General features: G+C 42.3%; 1 protein-coding gene across 1 annotated transcript; it reads left to right on the top strand.

The window, feature by feature from the left end:
- The first annotated feature begins 385 nt into the window (after nucleotides 1-385).
- On the top strand, nucleotides 386-12610 carry PRDM14 (PR/SET domain 14). Its single transcript, XM_017668416.3, has 7 exons — nucleotides 386-1088; nucleotides 1649-1696; nucleotides 1781-1938; nucleotides 2894-3158; nucleotides 7101-7303; nucleotides 8744-8845; nucleotides 11239-12610. Exons 1-7 carry the CDS (start codon nucleotides 386-388, stop codon nucleotides 11464-11466), a joined length of 1707 nt encoding a protein of 568 aa, XP_017523905.3. The 3' UTR covers nucleotides 11467-12610.
- The last annotated feature ends 8027 nt before the right edge of the window (nucleotides 12611-20637 follow it).

Below are 20637 nucleotides of genomic sequence, written 5' to 3'. Positions count from 1 at the left end.
TGCCCCGGGAAGAGAGGGGGAGAGGGAGCAGGAAAGATTTTGTAGGAGCCGGGTTTGGGGCCGGATGTAGAGAATGGGTGTTGGAAATCAGCCTTGCTTAGTCAAAATGTGTTTGGAGAAGCAAGGCAAAGGTGACCCTTCCCAGGAACTTGGAGTTGGGCAGGATCCCGGCAAATTTTCGTTTTGGGTTTTGGGGTGTGTGTGTCTACGGCTGTTCCGCTTTGTTTGTACGGTAGCGCTTGGGGGATCAAATTGGGAAGTTTGTCCAGTTCTGTTCGACCTGGGCTGGCTAGTGGTGGAGACTAGGCAGGCAGGATCAGGGTCGCAGCGCCCCTCACTCAGCCGCGTTGCTTTTCCGCAGACCCGCGGCGCTCTCCGGCCCGGTATGGCTCTGCGGCCGCCAGTTGAGGCAGGACCCCAGGACAGGGTGTGCTACTTGCCTGAGAGGATCCAGAACAACCCCCAACACCTGGCCGCTTACTACCCGCCTTTCCCGCCCTATGGCCACTACGGGAGCACCCTAACAGCTACGGAGGAGGGTTTCCAACCTTTCCGGCAGCTGGAGGCCACCGCGTCTGCAGCCCAGCCTATGCCCCCCTTCACATTCCGGACCGCGCCTCCCTTGCTGAGCCCTGGCCTGACACTACAGAGGGAGTCACTCTATGATCTGCCCTGGTACAGCAAGCTGCCACCGTGGTACCCAATTTCGCACCTCCCCAGGGAGGTGCCACACTTCCTCAACAGCAGCCACGAGTATACCGGCCCCACCACTGAAGACCTGGGCCACATAGGTGGCCAAAGCGACAGTGGCCAGTGTTGTGGACCAGAAATTCTAATTCCACCACCTCCTGTGGATGCTTCCCTGTTACCTGAGTGGCTGAAGACCTCCCAGTTATTATCTTGCTCCCCCAGCAAGCGGTCTGAGCATGACCCCAAACTCCTGAACCAGGAGGGGAAGTCATCTCATCACTACCACTTCACACAGGAGGACCTGCACTTAGTTCTGTACGGGGTCATTCCCAGCCTGGAGCACTCAGTCCGCCTGCACCATGCAATTTCCGGCCTCCTGGTCCCCACAGACAACCCTGGTAGGTCGACATCAGGTGGGAGTTGGGCTGGAAGGGAATGCAGAGGTGGAGAAGGGGTAATTTAAGATGAGGCTGTATGTCGCCTGGAGTGCATGTACTTCTTTCTGAGGATAGAGCCTTGGAGGCCAGGCGCACTTCTGAGACCCTACTCCTTGATTCAGAAGGTTGATTTTAGTGAGAGGTGAATGTCAGTAGAGAAATAGTTCACGCAGTGGACCTGTCAGGTGGAATCAAATTCTACCAGGATGTGCAAGGTGTCCGACAAAGCCCTCATTCAGTTCATACTTGGAGTCCCAGCACAGCCATCTCCCTTCACCTCGTCAGGTTATCTCTGACTCAAATTCTTTAAATGTGCAAAATGGGGATTAATTACATAACCTTGCAGGGGTGGTTCTGAGTCTCAGGTGAGAAATTTTATACATAAAAGGAGAGGGAAAAATAGAAAGGTTAGGTAAACTTCAAGTTTAAGATAATGGTTACCTCTGGGGAGTAGGGATGGAAAACCTTATGAAGGCATGACATTCTAATGAAAAGTAAAATTTTTACCTGTCTTTTTCTAGGGTCTGATTCTCTTCCTCTGGATAAAGACTCCCTTCAACTGCCAGAAGGTAGGCGGGGCCCCGTGCCTGGGTTTCTTTCCCTGAACTAACACAGTGCTGCATCACTGGCTTCCTGTGTTGTCTCTCCCTTAGGGCTCTGCCTGAGGCAGACGATGTTCGGGGAGGTCCCACATTTTGGTGTGTTCTGCTGTAACCCCATTGCCAAAGGAGTCAGGTTTGGGCCCTTCCAAGGTAAAGTGGTCAATGCCAGCGAAGTCAAGACTTACGGAGACAATTCTCTGATGTGGGAGGTAAGTGTCTTTCTTGGGGGTTGGCAGAAAGTGGGGAATGAGGCTGGTGGGGAAAAATGTTGGCCAGTGCCCTTCTGGGAGCATCCTTGCCTGGGACAGAGGAGACACTGCTGTCTGCTGCCTGATTTACAACATAAAATCAAGGAAAGGCAGATGTTCACTCCATGCAGGTAGTGCTTCTGCATGAATTCTACGTCATTTTAGCTGGTAGTTTAGCCATGAAATATACATTTAAATAATTAATACACTGTTCTATTTATATTCAAACACAGGTATTTTAAATATTATAGATGGATAACTGAGAATATGCCAAAGGGAATAAATGCAAATGGAGAATTTTTATCATTTGCGTATGAAAGAAACTGAGGGTTTTTAAAAACTGATAGTTTTTAAACTGTGTCCAGGGCATGTTGGTAAGAGTGCAGTTTGTCAGGATGCATCAGATTCCCCCCTTTCCCCTGAATTTGTACTTGTGGGAATATAGTTTAGGAAAGTAGTCTGGAATTCAGGCCATGTGGAAGATGTTAATCGCATGGTTGTTTATAATAACACTGGAGACTGCTAGGTTGGCCAACGGCAGAGAATTAAATGATGGCTTATCAGTATGAATAAAAACAAGGTTGGGATAAAATACAAAATGAATTGGTTGCCCATAAATGGTAGAATTAAATGTAACCATCTCTTGTTTCCCTCATCTCTACTTTTAAAATTAACATATTCTCACTATAGATATTTGGAAGTCAAAAAAGTGATGAAACTGAGAATCTTTAAACTTGTCACATCACCTACAGATATATCCTTTAGCTAGTAAATCTATTTAGGCTTAAAACAATATTAGTAATAAATACATTCAGTGGACCCAAGTGTGAGATTTGGATTTTATAAATTTTTAGTAAGTTGTTTTATAGGGTAGGCAAGAAAAGTACATTCCAAACTTCATTTTTATTTCATTTAGATCTTTGAAAATGGTCGTTTGAGCCACTTCATAGATGGAAAAGGAGGTGCGGGAAATTGGATGTCCTTTGTCAACTGTGCCCGCTTCCCCAAGGAGCAGAACCTTGTTGCAGTGCAATGTCAAGGGCAGATATTTTATAAGAGCTGCAAGGAGATCTACCAGAACCAAGAGCTCCTTGTGTGGTATGGAGACTGCTATGAAAAGTTTTTGGACATTCCTGTGAGCCTTCCAGAACAGGGGCAGCAGGCATCCGGGCCCTCTGCAGGTGAGTGCCTGCCTTCACCTTGCCCAGTGAGGCCCTCTGAGTGGAAGCAGGTTCTTTTCTGAACGTGAACACTGCCCTGCAGCTTCTGTCTCTAACCAGGGGGGCATGCCCCAGCGGAAGGAAAATGCCCTGTCTTCCCAAAGCTGCCAGAGCTACTTCCATTCACAGGGGTACCTTTTATTTTACCCTTTTACCCAATAAAAGTGAAATAAGTGGATGCAACCACTTCTTTAGGTGAGCCAGTTTCTAATTTCTCTCGAGTCAGGCTATAATACAGCTGAAGTCAAACCTCTGGAGCAGTGTTTTTCAAATGATGGTTGCAGAATCTTCATGGTGGGAAATTTAGTGGTTGAGACCAGCATTAAAGGAAAAAAGAATAAAGTAGGCTAGAAAATACTGATGTGAATCTGACTTAAGTAAGAGTAAGCATTGTTTGATGAAGTTCTGTTGCAAATAGGTGTGTGTGTGCATACATGCCAGGTTTCAAACATAAAAAATGTCTTACTGTGGATCTCAGTCAACTTAGAGAAGCACTGAGCTAGACTCTCACTTTCAAATATTAATGTGGGCATGAATACCTACCGGTCTTGGAAAGATGCGATTCTCATTCAGGTTTGAGACCTGAGATTCTGCATTTCAATGAAGCTTGCAAGAGATGCTGACATTTGCTTGTTCCTGGACCACATTTTAGTAGCAGGAAGCTAGCTAGAGGACCACCAACCCTCTCTGGGAGTGAGCCTCTGGAATTAGCATTTCAGAAAAGTTCTCTGAGTAATTTTTATATACACAAAAGCTTTGAGAACCACTGAGCTAAAAGGTAGGACAAGACAAATTCTAATTACTGTAATATGTGTAATCAGGTATAGAACCACTTTATTATGTTATAATAAATATAATGAGTAACAGGTAAAAGAAAATGTTATTTGTACCCATCACATACTAAGTGATTGCATGCAAGTCCTCCTGCTAGGCTGAGTCTCTTCAGGACAGAAAATAATCCTGAACACCTTCATGTCCCCTGCTCCTGGATCCCAATATGCATAGATTGAAAGAAGGAGGAAGACACTACAGCTAAGTGGAGAAATGCTGTTTAGGGATGAGGTGCAATAAATAGGATGTGTTAGGCAACGAGAGGGAAGGCAGTCTGGGCTGCGGAGAGAGTGAAGGGGAAGACAAGGACATGCTGACCAAGGATTAGGAGGTAATTAGAGAGCTGTGTCTGTCAAATAATTAGGGCCTTTCAGAATTGTTTGGTGAGCTATTTCCCTGCTATATAGCTCACCAAAAACAAATGAATGGTCTGAGGGTAAGGTTGGGGGTAGATGTAAGATGAGGGGGTTCTCTAGAGTCTAGAGGTCCCTGTTGTCTTATACTGAGCACCAAGCCATTTTGGTCACTTCCAAAAATGTACTGATTGCTCTAACAATGAACAATGGATTTGAGAAAAATACATATTTCATAACTCAAACAGTATAATTATCCTTTTGAAAAATTACTGAATACAATGTATTGAGCTATTAATATGTTGATAACCTTTGATATTTCAGTAATACTCCTCTGGAAGTTTATCTTCAGAAATTAGTCCAAAAGAAAAGGCTTTGTCCATAGAATTTTTCCTATAGTACCATTTATATGAGTGAAAAATCACAACCTAATGCTCGGTAGTAGAATAATTGTTAAAGAAATGATATATTAACATAGAATTACATGCAGATATCAGAGATCATAATTATATGAGCAAGAGGGATGAGGGCTTGTAATGGTTAGTGGAGAAAACCCCCCAGCGTGCAGTGGGTTACCTGTGCTCTGACTCTAAACCAAATTATACCCAATGCCTACAGCACTGTTCATGGATTTTGGACAGTATGTGGAAGGAAACTTGTAAACAACTTAAATTGTTAGGAAGAATTACAGATGAATCTATCTGTTTTCTGTTATGAATATTTTTATTTAGGAGAAAAAAGGAAAGGAAACAATTTTTTTTCTGTCCTCTCAAAAGAACTGTTTTGGAAGGCTTTTGGTGAGGGTTGGGTGGAGTCTTCCCCCTTGAGGTCTTGAGTGGGAGGGAAGGGTCTGGACCCTATGTGGGCGGATTATTTGAGTATGCAATCCTGCCGAGTGTGTGTTTTGGGGGATGGAGGTGTGGAATGTGAAGACAACTCTGAATCTTTACCAAACTCTCTGAACCGTGTATTGGTGGTGAGGCAGAAAACATCATTGTCAATACTGAGAAATCCCTTGACTAAAAATAGTAGTTGATGGAGGTGTGGGTGTGGAGGGAGGAAGAAGGAAAGGACCAGGATAAAATGATTTTAAGGTAAATTTCCAAAGCCCTGAGTAGAAAGTGCTTAGTAAGTGGGCATCCTGTCGTTTTTTGCCCAGGTGGTTATTCTTATGTGAACTAACTACCGATGTCTTATTCTGAATTTTGGTGTGCTTAAGTGCTTTGATTTGTAAAGATCACTGACCCTGTCTTGTAGACCCTGTCTTTCTACCCCAGGAAGCAGGAAGGGCAGGTATTTCTGACCAATGAAAATTCTAGCTCTGAGCAAAACCCATCCCAGCAGGGACATTTGGAGAGTATTAGCACCTCAATGGAAGTGATAGACCTGGCAGGGCGCTGGGTCGGCCTGGGTTGGCAGTTGCCTTCCTGGGTATTTACTTAATGAATGGTTTATTTCCTTAGCTACCTGTTAAACGTGCCTGCAACGCAGTGGTCAGCTAACAAAGCCCCTGATGGATAGCTTCCCTGCTGTCCTGATGCTAAAAAGATTTCCATCTACAGACTCTTGCATATGCTCACTCCGGGCTCTTCTCTCCCTCCCTGCAGCCAGACCAGGAGGGCTCAGTGACACATTCACAGTCAGAGCCACTTTGTCCTCTGGAATCCAGAGTGTCCTTGGAGGGGATGCTTTTGTAGGTGGCCCCTGTCCTCTCCCCCCAACACACAGACACCCCAGGACCTGGAACCTCCTTTGCTAAGTCAGCTGCACACTCTCTAACCCCTTTTCCCCTCCCTCTTCCATTGATAAAAACAGATTGACCTTTCTTAGTCTTGTTTTTCACAGAGTGATAGTATCACTCTTATTGGCAAGAACTCAGTATGTGTTAAGACTAAATTGTCTTGGTAACCTGTGTATTAGGGAAGGCATCATAATGTCATCCTTGCTCTATACATGAAGATACTAGCTCTGGAATCTTTCCCAAAAGTTCTGAGAAGTGAACTAGAAGCTAAGAGGATGCCTGAGACCTGTAAAGGGGTCAGATGTGAATTTGTGAAGCCTGGAAGTAAGCTATGGTGCCCATCATTATCCCGGGTGAACTGCTTTGAGCTTGCAGCCCAGGCTGACGTGAAGGCAACAAGGAGAGTAGGTGTGTTTCAGTGTACTGACCTGGTGACACGTGCCATTGGGAGAGCGTCAGGAGCTGTAGGATTGTCTGCCCTCACAGAGGGATGGGCAAGGCTTCTAGCACAAATCCATTTCAGGGATGAGAAGGGAAGAGACAACCACCTTGAGCAGCATGTAGACTTGGAATCCTGAATTAGACAAATGTAAAATAATTAATGTATGTTATATACACATGTATTAAGGAATAAGTTACTTGTTCAGGTGTGAACACTGGCATTACAATTACACTTTTTAAGAGTCATTATTGATGAAAGATTATGGTTTGAGGTATTAATGAACCAAATGACAGATTAGTATTGAAATAATCCATAATGGAGCGAAGTGAAGCAATTGAAAACAAAAATTGCCTATGAGTTGGTCATTGTCAAAGCTTGGTGTTGGGCACATGAGGGTTTTTTACCCTATTATTTTGGCATTAGTGTATGTCTTAAATATGCTATAATAAAGGATTTTTAAATATTTTATTGGAGGAAGTAGGAATGAAGGAAAGGAGCAGCTGACAAGCCCTGACACTAACCCTTCTGTTTGACAGAGTCTGCAGAAGGTTACAAATGTGAAAGATGCGGAAAAGTATTCACCTACAAGTATTACAGAGATAAGCATCTCAAATACACCCCCTGTGTGGACAAGGGTGATAGGAAATTTCCCTGCTCTCTCTGCAAACGATCCTTTGAGAAGCGGGACCGGCTCCGGATCCATGTCCTCCATGTGCACGAGAAGCACCGGCCACACAAAGTAAGAGTCAGGGCTTTGAATGATCCTGCCCATCACACTTCTTTCCGGTCCCCTCCCAAGCCCCTCAGCACACCTGGAGGGCCTCCAGGGGGAAATTGCTGGGACCCAGTACCCAATGAGACAGGGGCTTTGGTGGAGGTGACAGTGCTGTAGAAAGGCAGCCCAGTACTCTTTCCATCTGAAGGCACAAGACCCAAATGGGGAGGATTTCCTTCTTCTCTCTTGCTTATTACCTGTCTTAAGGTCTTTGTTCTCTCCTGGAACTCTATCTGCCCAGATATTAAGTTGAATCAACCTCCCTGAGCTTACATTTTAATTTTTCTGCTTAGCATTCTGAGAGCTCCCCAATCTTACTTTCCAAATTGTGTATCAAGTCTTTAGCAGTCAGGGTGTCCATTCAGTTATACAGCATTTCTGTTGTGTTGTTGTTTTTAATTTCCAAGAACAGTTTCTTTTACTAATTGCTGTCCTTTTATATTTGATCTGTTCTGTTTGCAATATTAATTCAAACATCTATTTGTGACAGCAATGATTGTACATGCTCTTTATTAAAACTTCAAACAGTATGGAAAAATAAGAAAAGGCTTCAACTTTATCCCAGGTCTCACCATCTAAACATACCCATTCTCCCATCTTTGTACATAAGCGCACCTGGGGAGCAGGGCATGGAAGCACAGTGCTTTCCTTGACTGGTTCCAAATTCCTGAGAAGATTTGAAAGCAGTCACCAGGGTCAAGAGCACAGAGAAATGACATGAACTGTTCAGAGTAGGTGAACATAGGCTGTAACACGTGCTATCCCTGGACTCCCAAAATATGACCCTCTTTTTATAGGTACAACATGTTTCAGATCACATTGCCATTTTGGTCTACATAGTCCTTGCCACCCCAGCTAGAGTTTTAGTTCTTATCTCTAGAGTATTGAGCACACAGTAGGTGTTCCATAAATATTTACTGAATTAATTGTGTGGTACTTGGTTGGCAATCTACTCACAGCCTTTGAGGAAGGGCAGAGGAGGTATGTTGCCTATGAAGAAAACTGGGAAACAAAGATTAAGACTAACTGATTTGCTCTGGTCACACAGCTGTTTGTTAACAGAGCAGGACTAATTCAGGCATCTAGTACACACCACTATCCTATTCAATTCCTACATTTACATCTGAAGCAACTGATACCCAGAGACTTAAGGTGATTTAAGTAAAAGTCCCAGCACTGAGCAGACTCTGGACCAGAACCCGTGCTGCCAGGTTCTCAGCATAGTCCTAGGGGATCTTTATCATCTTAACTAGACCCTCAGCCGGAGTGTACTTGATCCTCTGCCTACAGACATACACAGAACCAATGCAGTAGCTCTCATCTCACTCCCAGTTAAACATAACGATGAAATGCACTTATTAGGGGAAGACATAATTTCAACTATATTTTTCTTTTTTGCCTTAGTGTTCAACATGTGGGAAGTGTTTCTCTCAGTCTTCCAGTTTAAACAAACACATGAGAGTCCACTCTGGAGACAGACCATACCAGTGTGTGTATTGTACAAAGGTAAATGGAACCCTCCCCCCAAGGGATGTGCCTTGAGCCCAGTTTGGGTGTTCATAGATAAGAACCTGGAGCGTAAAGCCTGGCTTACAATGAGCTCCTGGTACACTATCAGCCCAGTACCTGTTTCTACCCCCAGATATACTCAGGCTTGCTTAAGGTGGTCACATATGACCTCCTTTTGCCAAATTAGTGTTTTAGGCATGTGTAATGAAATTAACTTTAAATTTACAGGGAACTAATGATTGCAGCACAGACTCTTAAATGCTGATCTGACTTTCTAGAGCAACATTGCTGAAGTGGCATCTGATCTGCATTATACAGGATACTGAGTTATAAAGATAGACAGGTGCATGGTTGGGGGTTGCTGGGATAGAAACATGACCATGCTTTAGAAAATACCAAAATAACCTTGTGTCCCCTTTTGGTTGTACACCACTGTGCTGTCGAATATGCAGTTACCGGTTAGCAAGATGTGGTTGTATAATTTAATAAAACTGAAAGTTCAGTAACTGTACTGCAGTAGCCACATTTCAAGTTCTCATTAACCCCATGTGACTAGTGACCACCAAACGGGATTGCACAGATATAGAACATTGCAGAAAGTCTCATTGGGTAGCACTGGAATAGACTGGCTATCGTTGAGCTAATTACATTCTTTTATAATAAAGCCATAAAAGGAATGTAAGCTGTCTTAGGATTGACTTCTAAACCTCCCAAAGAGGAGTAAAACATTGAGTCTACCAGTTTTAGGGAAATGGATACTACCAAAGAAATTATGTCAGAATGGAAATAATCCAAATAGAAAAACAGGGCTAAGACGTAAGTGGACCCTGTGTAGCCATCACAAACCAAAGGAAGGTAGCCATGGATTTCCAGAGCCCCCAACCCGTCCTATTTCTAGCTGGCCTGGAAGGACAGAGACCTTAAAGGGGGACCTAATCCACTTGTGCCATGAATGGGTTGTCTGGCACTCCAGGTCACAGACCAGACTGCCCTAACTTGAGCTGCTGCAGAATGGCCAAGTCTAAGTGTCCAGGAGAGTATAGCATGTACACCTTCCTGTAGTGACCCCACCCTACTTATGCCCAGACACCCCACTATCAAGCACTCCCCTCCCAGCCTACAAATCTGAGGTTACCAGTGTAACCTGGTGTTTTAAATCACCATCAGTGGACCCCAAAAATTGTCATTATATCCCCACTATACTACTTGAAAGTGACATGTCAGAGCATGGTACTGAAATGAATGATAGGGAAAGGTTCTAAATAAAGGGAGGGGTAGGAGTGGCCAAGAAAGGTTGTGACAGCAGCATAGAACTTGGGAATCTAAAACGGTACAGCCACTCTGGGAAACAGGCAGTTTCTTTAAAAAATAAACTTGTAATTACCATACAACCCAGCAATTGCTCACCTGGGCTCTTAACTTCAGATAAATGAAGATAGAGTGTCACACAAAAGCCTGTACACAAATGAAGCAGCTTTATTCACAGTAGCCCCACACTGGAAGCCACCCGGTGTCCTTCAGCACTTGGGTGATTAAACTGACTGGTGTGGCCACAGCATGGAATACTACTCAGCAGTTAAAAAGGAACAGCTGTACTACAACCACCTCCACAAATCTCCACAGAATTACAGAGTAAGAAATGCCAATCTCCAAAGGTGGGCTCCTGTGTGATTCTGTGTACATAACATTCTTGAAATGATAGAATTATAGAAGTGGAGAACAGATGAGTGTTTGCCATGGATTAAGAAAAAAGTGGGAGTCGGAGAGTTAGGTGTGGCTATCAGGGCAACAGCAGGGACTGGTTCATGGTGGAAATGGTTTTGTGTCTTAACTACATCAGCATCAATATCCTGATTGTGATAACATACTGCAGTTTTGTGAGATTTTACCACTGAGGAACCCTGGGTAAAGGGCACACAGTCCCTGTGATTTCTTACGACTGCATGTGAATCTACAACTATATCAAAAAGTTTTAGAAGAAGGAACCAGTAAGGTACTGATTCATAGGAAGACACTGGTCAACATCAGCTACTCCCTTCTGTGAGTGGAGCTGCTTGTTTAGGTGCAGGGTCCAGGCTCAGGCATACTAGGTACACTCCTCTGGGGTACATGCCATCATCTGCATTTTTAGCGAGACCCCCAGGTGATCTTGGCCACTGAAGAGCCACTGCTGAATAATCAGTGCTACTCAGAATGAGCCAGAATGACGAGTCAGTCATGTCCTTTCATATTAGGGCTGCTGCTGTTGACCCAGAATGCACTAGACCATCAAAAGCCCAGGTGCATCTCTTGGAGACCTCAGGACCAGTAACAGTGAAATGAGCCCCTTTGCTTAACAGGTTGTCCTGCTGACGGAGCTTACTTTTCCTTCTGCTTTCTGTTCTCTGCAGAAATTTACTGCCTCCAGCATACTCCGCACACACATCAGGCAGCACTCTGGGGAGAAGCCCTTCAAATGCAAGTACTGCGGTAAATCCTTCGCATCCCACGCTGCCCATGACAGCCACGTCCGGCGCTCACACAAGGAAGATGAGGGCTGCTCCTGCAGCATCTGTGGAAAAACCTTCCCCGATCAGGACTCTGTCTATTCCCACATGAAATTTCATGAAGACTATTAGCCCTCAGAGTTTAGGGACAATAGGAAAACTAAGGACTTGTATTTCGTCTTTATTTTTTTTGTTTATGGGTGTATCATAGGAACAAATGATAGTTAAACCTGAGAGGAGAAATAGAAAAATGGAATAGGCAGTTAGCTGAATTCACCAGATTTATTGTTTCAGCAGCTTTTGCAGAAAGAATAAATAAACAAATTTTTCAGAGTTTTTACCAAGAATAAAATTTTGGTGAATTTTCCTAGAAATGGTGAGAGCTGGCTATAGATAGAACCTAAGGGTGTGGAAAGTCAAAAACCCTGAGAAGGACTAAAGTACATTTCAGGGATTGGGAATTGAGTCTCTAATTTTATGATAAAGGAGGCCTTTTTTCTGCTATTTGTCTTGGGCTTCCAATTGTAATGTGTACCTATCACCTGTTATATTCTACAGAAAAATTATTTAAAACTTCACTCAAGCCAGTGCTTCACTAGTACTATGACTAAGTGTTCAGGTATAAATTATTCTCCCATTTTTTTTTGGATTCATTTTAAACCCTTAGTTCCCACTCCTCCCCCATCACATGACAAATGCCTATTAATAATTTGTTTAGCACCACATAGAATTACTTGGAGAACATGGAGGTTACTTATTCTCCCCCACCATCTGTGACCTTTACTAATCACGGAAGGAAGACTTAAAAATTGGAATAGGTTAAGAAATAAATGTGTTTATATTATTCTTGTTTTAAAGTTGATTTCATTCGTGATGAAGTCACAGGTTGGAATTTTTTTCAGGTCTTCTAGTGCTGATTCATGCTAGTACATTGAGTATAAAAAAAAGAGGCTCACAGAAAAAATATTCCATGAGTTACCACAAAGCTAATACTTAAGCATGTGGGGAGTGATCTTGTCTAATGATGTACAGTGAGAGAGCAGACCCATCTCCCATGGGAAATAATAGCCAACATTTATTGAGCATTAACCCTACGAGATAGTCCCACTGAGTTTTGCCACTTTAGAGGTAAAGAAATCAAGAAAGTAAAGTAGTACTGCATCACTCAACACTTTGATTCTCCCCTATATGAAGCAAGCAATAATTTCTAAATACTCCCATGGAAAATCTGTGACCAGAATAAAAGTGTTTCGTGGGTAATCCCCACTGCTAAACTACTCACATCCTTAGCCGTGGTTCTGTTAACTGCCTAGGTTTTTTCTTCACCTTTACCCATGGGCCACGTCTCTCAAAATGGAGCCTATTCAATATGGAACAGATGCCCCTTCCAGAGGGAGGCATCCTGCTACAGGCAGTCCCTTGAGAGGGATGTAGTGCAGGTGGAAAAGCAGTGACAGATTTTCCTCTAGGGAATTCTTTTCTTTGCTGACTCGGTCTGAGTAATTTATCCTAATGGGAATGTGCCCTGTTGTTTTAGGACTGTTTTAGTTCATGTTAATTAAGTCAGAACAATGGTCTTTTGAAAAGATGGGGGCTCCTCTTGTAATTACGCATCCATTTGATGGCTCGTTCACTTTAAAAATGAAACGATGAAGTAAAACCTCAGGAACGGGTGTGATGCCCCTTTTTTCACTAGGTGAATAATTCAGATTAACTACTTTGTTTTTTGAACCGGACTAGTAGCAAAGGAAAGTAATTTTTACCTCCTTTTTTAACAGTCACTCCAAAATGTGTGCGTGCCAAATAATACCTTACAGGCGTCAGGCACGCCCACCCTAACAACACTTTGGAGGTATTTCATTTACTCTGATCTGTTTCCACAGAATTGGGTCATATTGATCAGGCTATATATCTCTTTTGGCTTGGAAAATGCAATTTACAAAATCTTTTTTTTTGTAATTACCTTAAGCTCTGTCATGTTTATTTAAAATGGATATCATCTATTTTTAAAGAAATTTGGATCAGCTTATAACAATTTTAAAAGTAGACCAAGACAATCAAAGAAGACAAGCCAACATATAGAAAGAAGAATGAAATCAAAACTGGGCTAATATAATTATGCTGGCTGAACATTGTTGGGACATAAAACAATGTAGGTTTTGGAGTTTGATAAACTTGTATCTTTGCACCATTTCTTCATTTGTATAATGTTGGGCAAGTCATTTAATTTCTGAAGTTTAACATCCTCATTCATAAAATAACTATATTGTAGGGTGTTGTGAGAATTAAATGGGATGACTTACATTCTGGATGATAAATCTATTTCCTTTTCTTGCCAGTCAAGTAAAAAGGGAGATAATAATGCATATTTTCCTGTTGATCTATATGCTGTCTTTCAGTGGTTCTCAAAAGTGTGGTTCCTGGACCAGCAGCATCTGGGGACTTGTTAGAAAGGCAAATACTCCAGCCCAACCCAATGGCTCCTGAATTAGAAGTTCTAGGGGTGGGATCCAGCAATCAATGTGAAAGTTAGAACCATTGCTTTATTTTTTTTCTCTTCCGAGTCTCTGCAACCTAACAGTGGGTAAAGATGAGTAGCTAGGTGACATGGCAGAAACAAAGCCGTTCATTAGGGGAAAGAAACCATTACGATGCTGATCACAGGCAGAATAGTGCTCTTCCCAGGAGTAATGGATACCAGTGGAACACAGATTAGTCATGGTACTGTTGGAAATATGGAACTGCAGCTATGAGCCTGATTAATGGAATTTAGAGACCACATGAGTTAGGGTCTCTGCTTGTATTTCTTTTCCCTACCTGAGTCTATATCTGATGAAAATATCACCAGTTTATTCATTAGACTAAAAAAAAAAATGTATGAAAAGGGACATCTGAGCCCTGGAAAAATAACTAGGCTCAAAGTAAAGTGGCCTCCTTCGTATTGACAGCTCTTAACGGGTCCTCAGGGTGTCCTAGGAGTTGGGGAGTTGGCAGTTGCAATGAACAAAGCTATCAAAGCAGGCAGATGTTTGGGACCTCCACGGGGCCTGCTGTAGGCTCAGCGTAGTGACCATAAAGTAGTCCATCCTCAGTTGGTACTGACTGTTGGGCATGTTGGGGTTTCAAGGAACTGCCATTCACTATCTGGGAACAGATGAAATCAAAATCCTGTCCTAGACCATCTATTATTGGTGAGTCTAATTCTGATAAGACAGGTTGCACAGTATTTCATTTATGGCAGTTTTAAGTACTTCCAAAGTGCTTTATGACTTCTCAAGGGCAGTAATTGCGCTGAACTGTTATTTTCTGGACCCTATCCAAATTCAAAAGAACAAATTTATACATTGAATTCTTTCAATAGGATAATTTAACTAGAATAACATCACAATACTTTTTGGTTGAGTAACATGTCAAAATAGAATAACCAAAATTATTTTGAGAGAAAAGTGATATTAAGAATAATACAAAATATAGATAAACTTCTACTTCAATGATAATCTCTTCATAAAGTGTAGGAATCTCATAGAAAACAGCAAAGTCCTCCATATTTTAAGAGGTTATATATTTCAGGAAATATAAATGCATAAAGCTTCCATTTACTGTTACAAAGAATTTTCATTCCTTTGTTGGCTTCATGTAACCTTAATAAACTTCTGAAAAAAGGTATTTAGCCCTAATTACAGCCAATGTACAGAATGTAAAGTCAGAGCATTCTTCTCTTATTTTTTACCTGTGATCTCAGGATAAAATATGCTTAAACTGTCATTTTTTCATCTTAAATTATCCCAAGATTTTTGTAATCTCATAGATTAAAAATTGTGTGTTCCAACATTATGTAAATTATATCTATAGACTTGTGAAATTTGTTTTGGGTTTATTTCTAGCATAGTGTGCTGTGTTGAAAGCAGTTTGCTATCAAAATATATCAAAGGGATTGGAATTCTATTCTTGATTTTCATAGTTTAAAAATGCTAGGTGTTCTTCCATTTGCTTCCATGGCGTGTTCTATTTGACATCTATATCTACTATTCTTTAAATGCTAATAAAAATATTCGGTAATATTTTAGGGCCAAATATGTGGGGTTTTCCCCCCATTCTTAACCAATTAGATGCTGTAAGGCAACTGAGAGGACACAGTTCACAACTCTGGAGTTTTCAACAATAGCAGGATTTTTCTTCTTTTTTCTCCGGCAAGGTTTTCTCAGCCTCCGGTTGTTGCGAGGCTGTGAGTGCCTCCTGGTGAAATCCTGCTTGCCAATGTTATCTGATTTAAAGGTGCCAGAGCCAAATTCTCTGCTAAAAATGCGAGAGTGCCTTCCGCTGGGGTTCCCAGTTCTCCCTTAGAAAGAGGCTGCTAACTGTTTCCCAGTTCTTAAATACCAAATCCCTTCAGGCAAGCCTAAGGCAGGTCTATTACCAAAATAGGAGGGCCTGAAATCTTTCTAGGTGACTAGGAGCCTAGGGCTGGGCAGTCAAGAGCAGGTGTGAGATGCGATTCTAGTCTTTTCCATTTGCAAACAGAGGACTGAAGGGTCTGTAAAGGTGAATGCTGAAATCAGTGCTCAAAGACAAAAACCAAATCCCTTTTGGGCTCTCCACAGCTCTGGGACATTGGGGGTCCCAAGGCTGAAGACTCAAATGCCCAGTGAAATGTGGAGGGGGGAAACCTTTGAGCAGGGCCAGTCAGCAACATTGGCAATTATCCAACTTACAAATTGCAAAGGCCACTGGTTGACCTGGGTACTTGCATGCAATTGTTTTTCCAAGGAGTGGCAGGATTGAGGAAGAAAATGAAATAAAAATGAGGAAATGGGTATTTTTAATCTATTACTTGAAAAACAAATACAAAATGTCAAGACACTAAAAAAAATTGGGTCTGTGTGTGAATTTTAATAATTACAGAAATGCTTAAAGGCAAAAAAGGGAATGGTCTCTGAGAAAGCTAATCCTATAACCCAAGGTCAGTCATCAATGGGTCTCATTCCAGGAAAAACTGATTTCAGATGTAAAATGATAAGAGTGGGTTCCTGGTTACAGCTATATATTTATTCAGCCACGGAGAGTGCCTGGCCCCCAACTTTCTGATAACAAACAGCAAGACTGAGAATCCATGTTTTGTAAGAAATAGAGCCAGCCATTTATTTATCAACTTTGTGATGTTTTAACTCCCATGTAAAGGGCTTATTGGTAGTAAAAGAGTCCCTATCAAGCTAAAGCACAAATTTCTCAAACTTGCTTAAAGATAAGAATCACCTGGAATGCGTGTTAAACCTCACATCCCCAGGGCCCAGTCCTGGGTGAAGTGAGGGTCTGAGAATCTAAAATTTTAATGAGCATCCAGATGGTTCTTATCGGTAGTTTGGGGAAACATCGGTCTTTAAAAGGTAATGTCTTATGCTATTGTCTCACTATACACTGTTAATGGTAAATGCTGAGGGGCAAGGGTGGGGAAGGCAGGAGACTTGGGTGGTTCCAAACCAAGTATTGTTTCCCAAGTGTCTTGGAGGGTTTCTGGGTTTTGGAGGTTTTAAAACTGCTGTGTAGGAAAGATGAGTAAGTGAATTAGGAGCCAGAAAATGAGACCACAGTGGCCGAAAAGTGGAAGCCACCCAAATGTCCAGGGACAGATGAATGGATTTTTTTAAAAGGTGGTATATGTATATAATGGGATATTATTCAGCCTTAAAAAGGAAGGAAAATCTGACACGCTACACAGTGCATGAGCCTAGAGGACATTATGCAAAGAAAAAAAGTAAAAAGATTAAATACTGTATGATTCTATTTATATGAAAAAGCCATAGTATTCAAATTTATAGAGACAAAGTAGAAGGGTGTGGGTAAGTGGCTAGGGGCTGTGGGTAGTGGAATATGGGGAGGTTTTGTTTAATGGGTACTGAGTTTCAGTTTTACAAGCTGTAAAGAGTTTTAGAGCTGGATGGTAGTGAGGCTGCATGACAATATAAATGTACTTGATGCCGCCTAAAAATGGTTAAGGTGGTAACATTTGTTATGTGCATTTTATGACAATTTTTAAAACTTAAAAAAAAAGATGACCAATGACAGATACTGCAAATGAACAAGTCATAGGAATTCTGGGGCTCTAAAATTACCACCCGGGTGGAGGGCCTTTCCTAAACTCTGAGTGACTTGCCCTGCTATCTAGTCTTTGTCTCTAATCCCCTCCTATCTGATCCCAGCACTAACAGTAATGCGAGGGCTAGACGCTCCCTCACTCCCGAGAGAAGCTTCACTTTTCAAAGTGTTTACCCCATACCCTCTCTCTAAGTGGCTACCTGTCAGTTTTCATTTCAGCTCTACCTTTCTGCTCGCAGGAGGGCTGACCACCAACTGACATATTACCTGTATTGATTCTCTAAGAGCTGTCAAGGTGGAGGCAAAGACTATTCTAAGGAGCTCTTAGCTGAGTGGGATCATAAACGCCCCCATTAAAGGTTTCATTCAATAACAATCTTTGCTAAAGTAAATGGACATGGGTCTCCCACCCCACAACTAATACAGAGGCCATTATCAATGGGCAGGGAGCACTGTGCTGCGGCAGTATCAGTTTCCACATTTTCAAATGATTCCTTTAATGAAAAGCTGCATTCTTTTCAGGCCATAAAACACCAAGGAAAAGTCTATTCATTTAGCTATGGTACATATTAGCTTATTTATTTATGGCTAATGCTGCCGTCAGCATTCCCTGGGTGTAGAGTTAACTCACTTAATGATTGGTTGATAAACTGCTAAAGAGCAGATATGCTGAAATCTGCTTTCATGCTCTTTGCAGGGAGCACTGCATAGTTCTACCATGCAAGGCAATTTAAGCTTTTTTTTTTCATTTCAAACACTAACCCACCATTTTTATACTATGTTTAAAATTATTCCTCTCATGCAAAGCCTTTTATATTCACATGCCTATTTGATCCAAATCTCTTAAAGATTTGTTTTCAGCCATATTCATAGGATATAAGCATATTACCATCATTTAACCAAATATTCTCTATTTAAAGAGAATCTTCACTACCAAATTGTGGGCTCTTTTCTGGCAAGAATCACCTTCCCCTTCTTTTCCTCTCTTCTTGACTGCCTTCCTGTCTTCTTCCATGAAATAATCACTGAGCACTCATCGAACCATCTCAGAAGGTGTGTGCCTTGCACAGCAGGGCCTCAGTGGTTGTTGACAGAATCAGTTTTATTGGGGGAAATAACAGTGCCTAAATGAGACTAGTCACTGAGGGGCCTAGGAAGAGAATTGGGACTTGTACCTTGGTGTTTTTCTGAAGATTAGGGTTCACATCTTGATTCACTATTGCTGTTGCTACCCTTCCAAAGATACTTTTAAATATCCAGTTGCATGTTTGTTAAACACTACTCTGTGCACATAGTGGGAAATACAAGCATTGGAATTGTATAGGGTGAATGTTTTTCCATGAAATTATCCCCCTTTTACTGTTGCTAGGTGAGACATAAATGTAAAAACCTGGAACTACAAAGAAAGGCTCTGAAAGTCACTTCACAATTTTGTTCTGCTGAAACAAATGGCAGCAGGAGGCCAGTCAGCCCCACAAGTGTATGGGAGCTGAGAATGGTACACTTACCTCCAGGTCCTACTTCCAAGCCTGGCCCCAGTGGATATTTAACCTCCACCAGGTGTCTGTGCAGTGTGGGCCTGCATCAGAAACATGCATCCAACCCCCTGATGTTCCCAGCCCCTCCCGTTCCTCTGGAACTTCCACAGGCTCACTTCCTGTACTTCATCTGTCCATGTGGGGCTCCTGCAGTCTCTTCTCGGGCATACCGTCCCAGCCATATCCGCACTGCCAGGATGGGCTTAACCTGCCAAAGCTACCCTGCCAGTTCCTCCGCTGTGATCTTACTTCTTGGAATCTCTGTGTGTGACTCGAAGGCGACTGATTTGGACACATCCAAACTAAGGATCTTTCTTACACCCCTGACTGCCCACCAGGTCCCTATCTTAGGAATGGTCCCACTGCCTGTATGAGTATTATACCTCACATCTAGTTCATACAATTCATTTCAGAAGCCAAAGGCTAATATCTCAACCTGGATGGATACAGTTGCATCTATTCCTGCCCCTCTCCAGATCATTTGCTTCCCAGCTAGAGGCATCTTCTCAAAACACAAGTCTGTTACCACTCCTTTGTTGAAAGAACCCTTTTAATAGCTTCTCATTTGTAGGCCCAAATCCTTAGCTAACAACACATAACCTATAAGGCGTCCAATTTGATTCTGGGACATATTCATTTTAGAACTCTGTGTTCTTCCATGCTAGCTTTCTGACAAGTTTCTGTAACAAGCTGAACTACTTACTGTCCTAGGGCCTTCGTTTATTACATCCTTTCTGCCTGCACCACTCCCCACCCTTCAGAGTGCTGACTGCCTGGATTTGGATCTAGGCTCCACCACTGAACCAGTTGTGTAATCTTTAACTTCTGTAGGCATCAGTTCCCTATTCCCAGTAAAACAGGGGAAATAATTTTATTTGGGCCTGATTTTATTTGATTAGCCCTGATTGAGCTATGATAAGGATTCAGTTAAACTGTATACCTAATCTCATCCCTAATGCAATGCATACCATGTATGTAGTACTTCTTCAATAAATGTTAGGTATACATATATTTCCTTCTGTGTGTCCAACAAGCAGAGTGCTTTGTATATAATAGATGGCCTGATAAACATTTGTTGACTGAATAAATGGATGAATGAGTGTATGAAAGATGAGCTCTGGCCTTCCCTTTATTGTCATGGTAGAACCAAAGTGTTCCTATGTAAGAGCGATAGCAACCACCCAGGGTGTATGACAGCCTGGAGAGGGGAAGACAAGGCTGCACAGCAAAAGAATAAATAGGAAAGCATGGCTTATGTAATAACAAGGAGGGAAAAGACAGCACAATGAAGAGCCTATGTCTTGTGTTAGCACAGAGATGACAGACCAGAAGCCCACCAGCTGTGATCTATAGGAGTCTGGGTGAGGGTGGGAGGCAAAGTGGGGACACAGTAGTGTGCTGGTGCTGGGTGCTAGAGATGCCAGGCACAGCTGGTTGAAGGTGCAATTAAGTAAAGGACGCTACTCTAGAATGCCCCAGGAATATCCCCTGTGGCCACCATCTAGCTGCACCTAGACCTTGACACTTTCAGGCACACACAGCCTATTTGCAGCATCACCAGTTACCAAAGGAAGTGGGCAACCTCCTTCTGCTAGGACCATTATACAGACAATCCTTTTAGAAAGCACTGAGGCATTGTGCACCAAAAACCTTAAAAAGATCTGTATCCTTT

The sequence above is a fragment of the Manis javanica genome, chromosome 2 (genome assembly GCF_040802235.1).
Source record: "Manis javanica isolate MJ-LG chromosome 2, MJ_LKY, whole genome shotgun sequence".
Lineage (NCBI taxonomy): Eukaryota > Metazoa > Chordata > Mammalia > Pholidota > Manidae > Manis > Manis javanica.
Note: the sequence above shows the minus strand (reverse complement) of the source record. Positions and strands in the feature narration are given on the sequence as shown.

What these genes read in the sequence shown, in the direction of transcription:
- PRDM14 (XM_017668416.3), top strand. Translation starts at nt 386, where the DNA reads ATGGCTCTGCGGCCGCCAGTTGAGGCAGGACCCCAGGACAGGGTGTGC. An exon ending in ACAATTCTCTGATGTGGGAG is followed by an intron (nt 1,939 to 2,893) that starts GTAAGTGTCTTT and finishes TATTTCATTTAG; the next exon opens with ATCTTTGAAAATGGTCGTTT. An exon ending in GGCATCCGGGCCCTCTGCAG is followed by an intron (nt 3,159 to 7,100) that starts GTGAGTGCCTGC and finishes TCTGTTTGACAG; the next exon opens with AGTCTGCAGAAGGTTACAAA.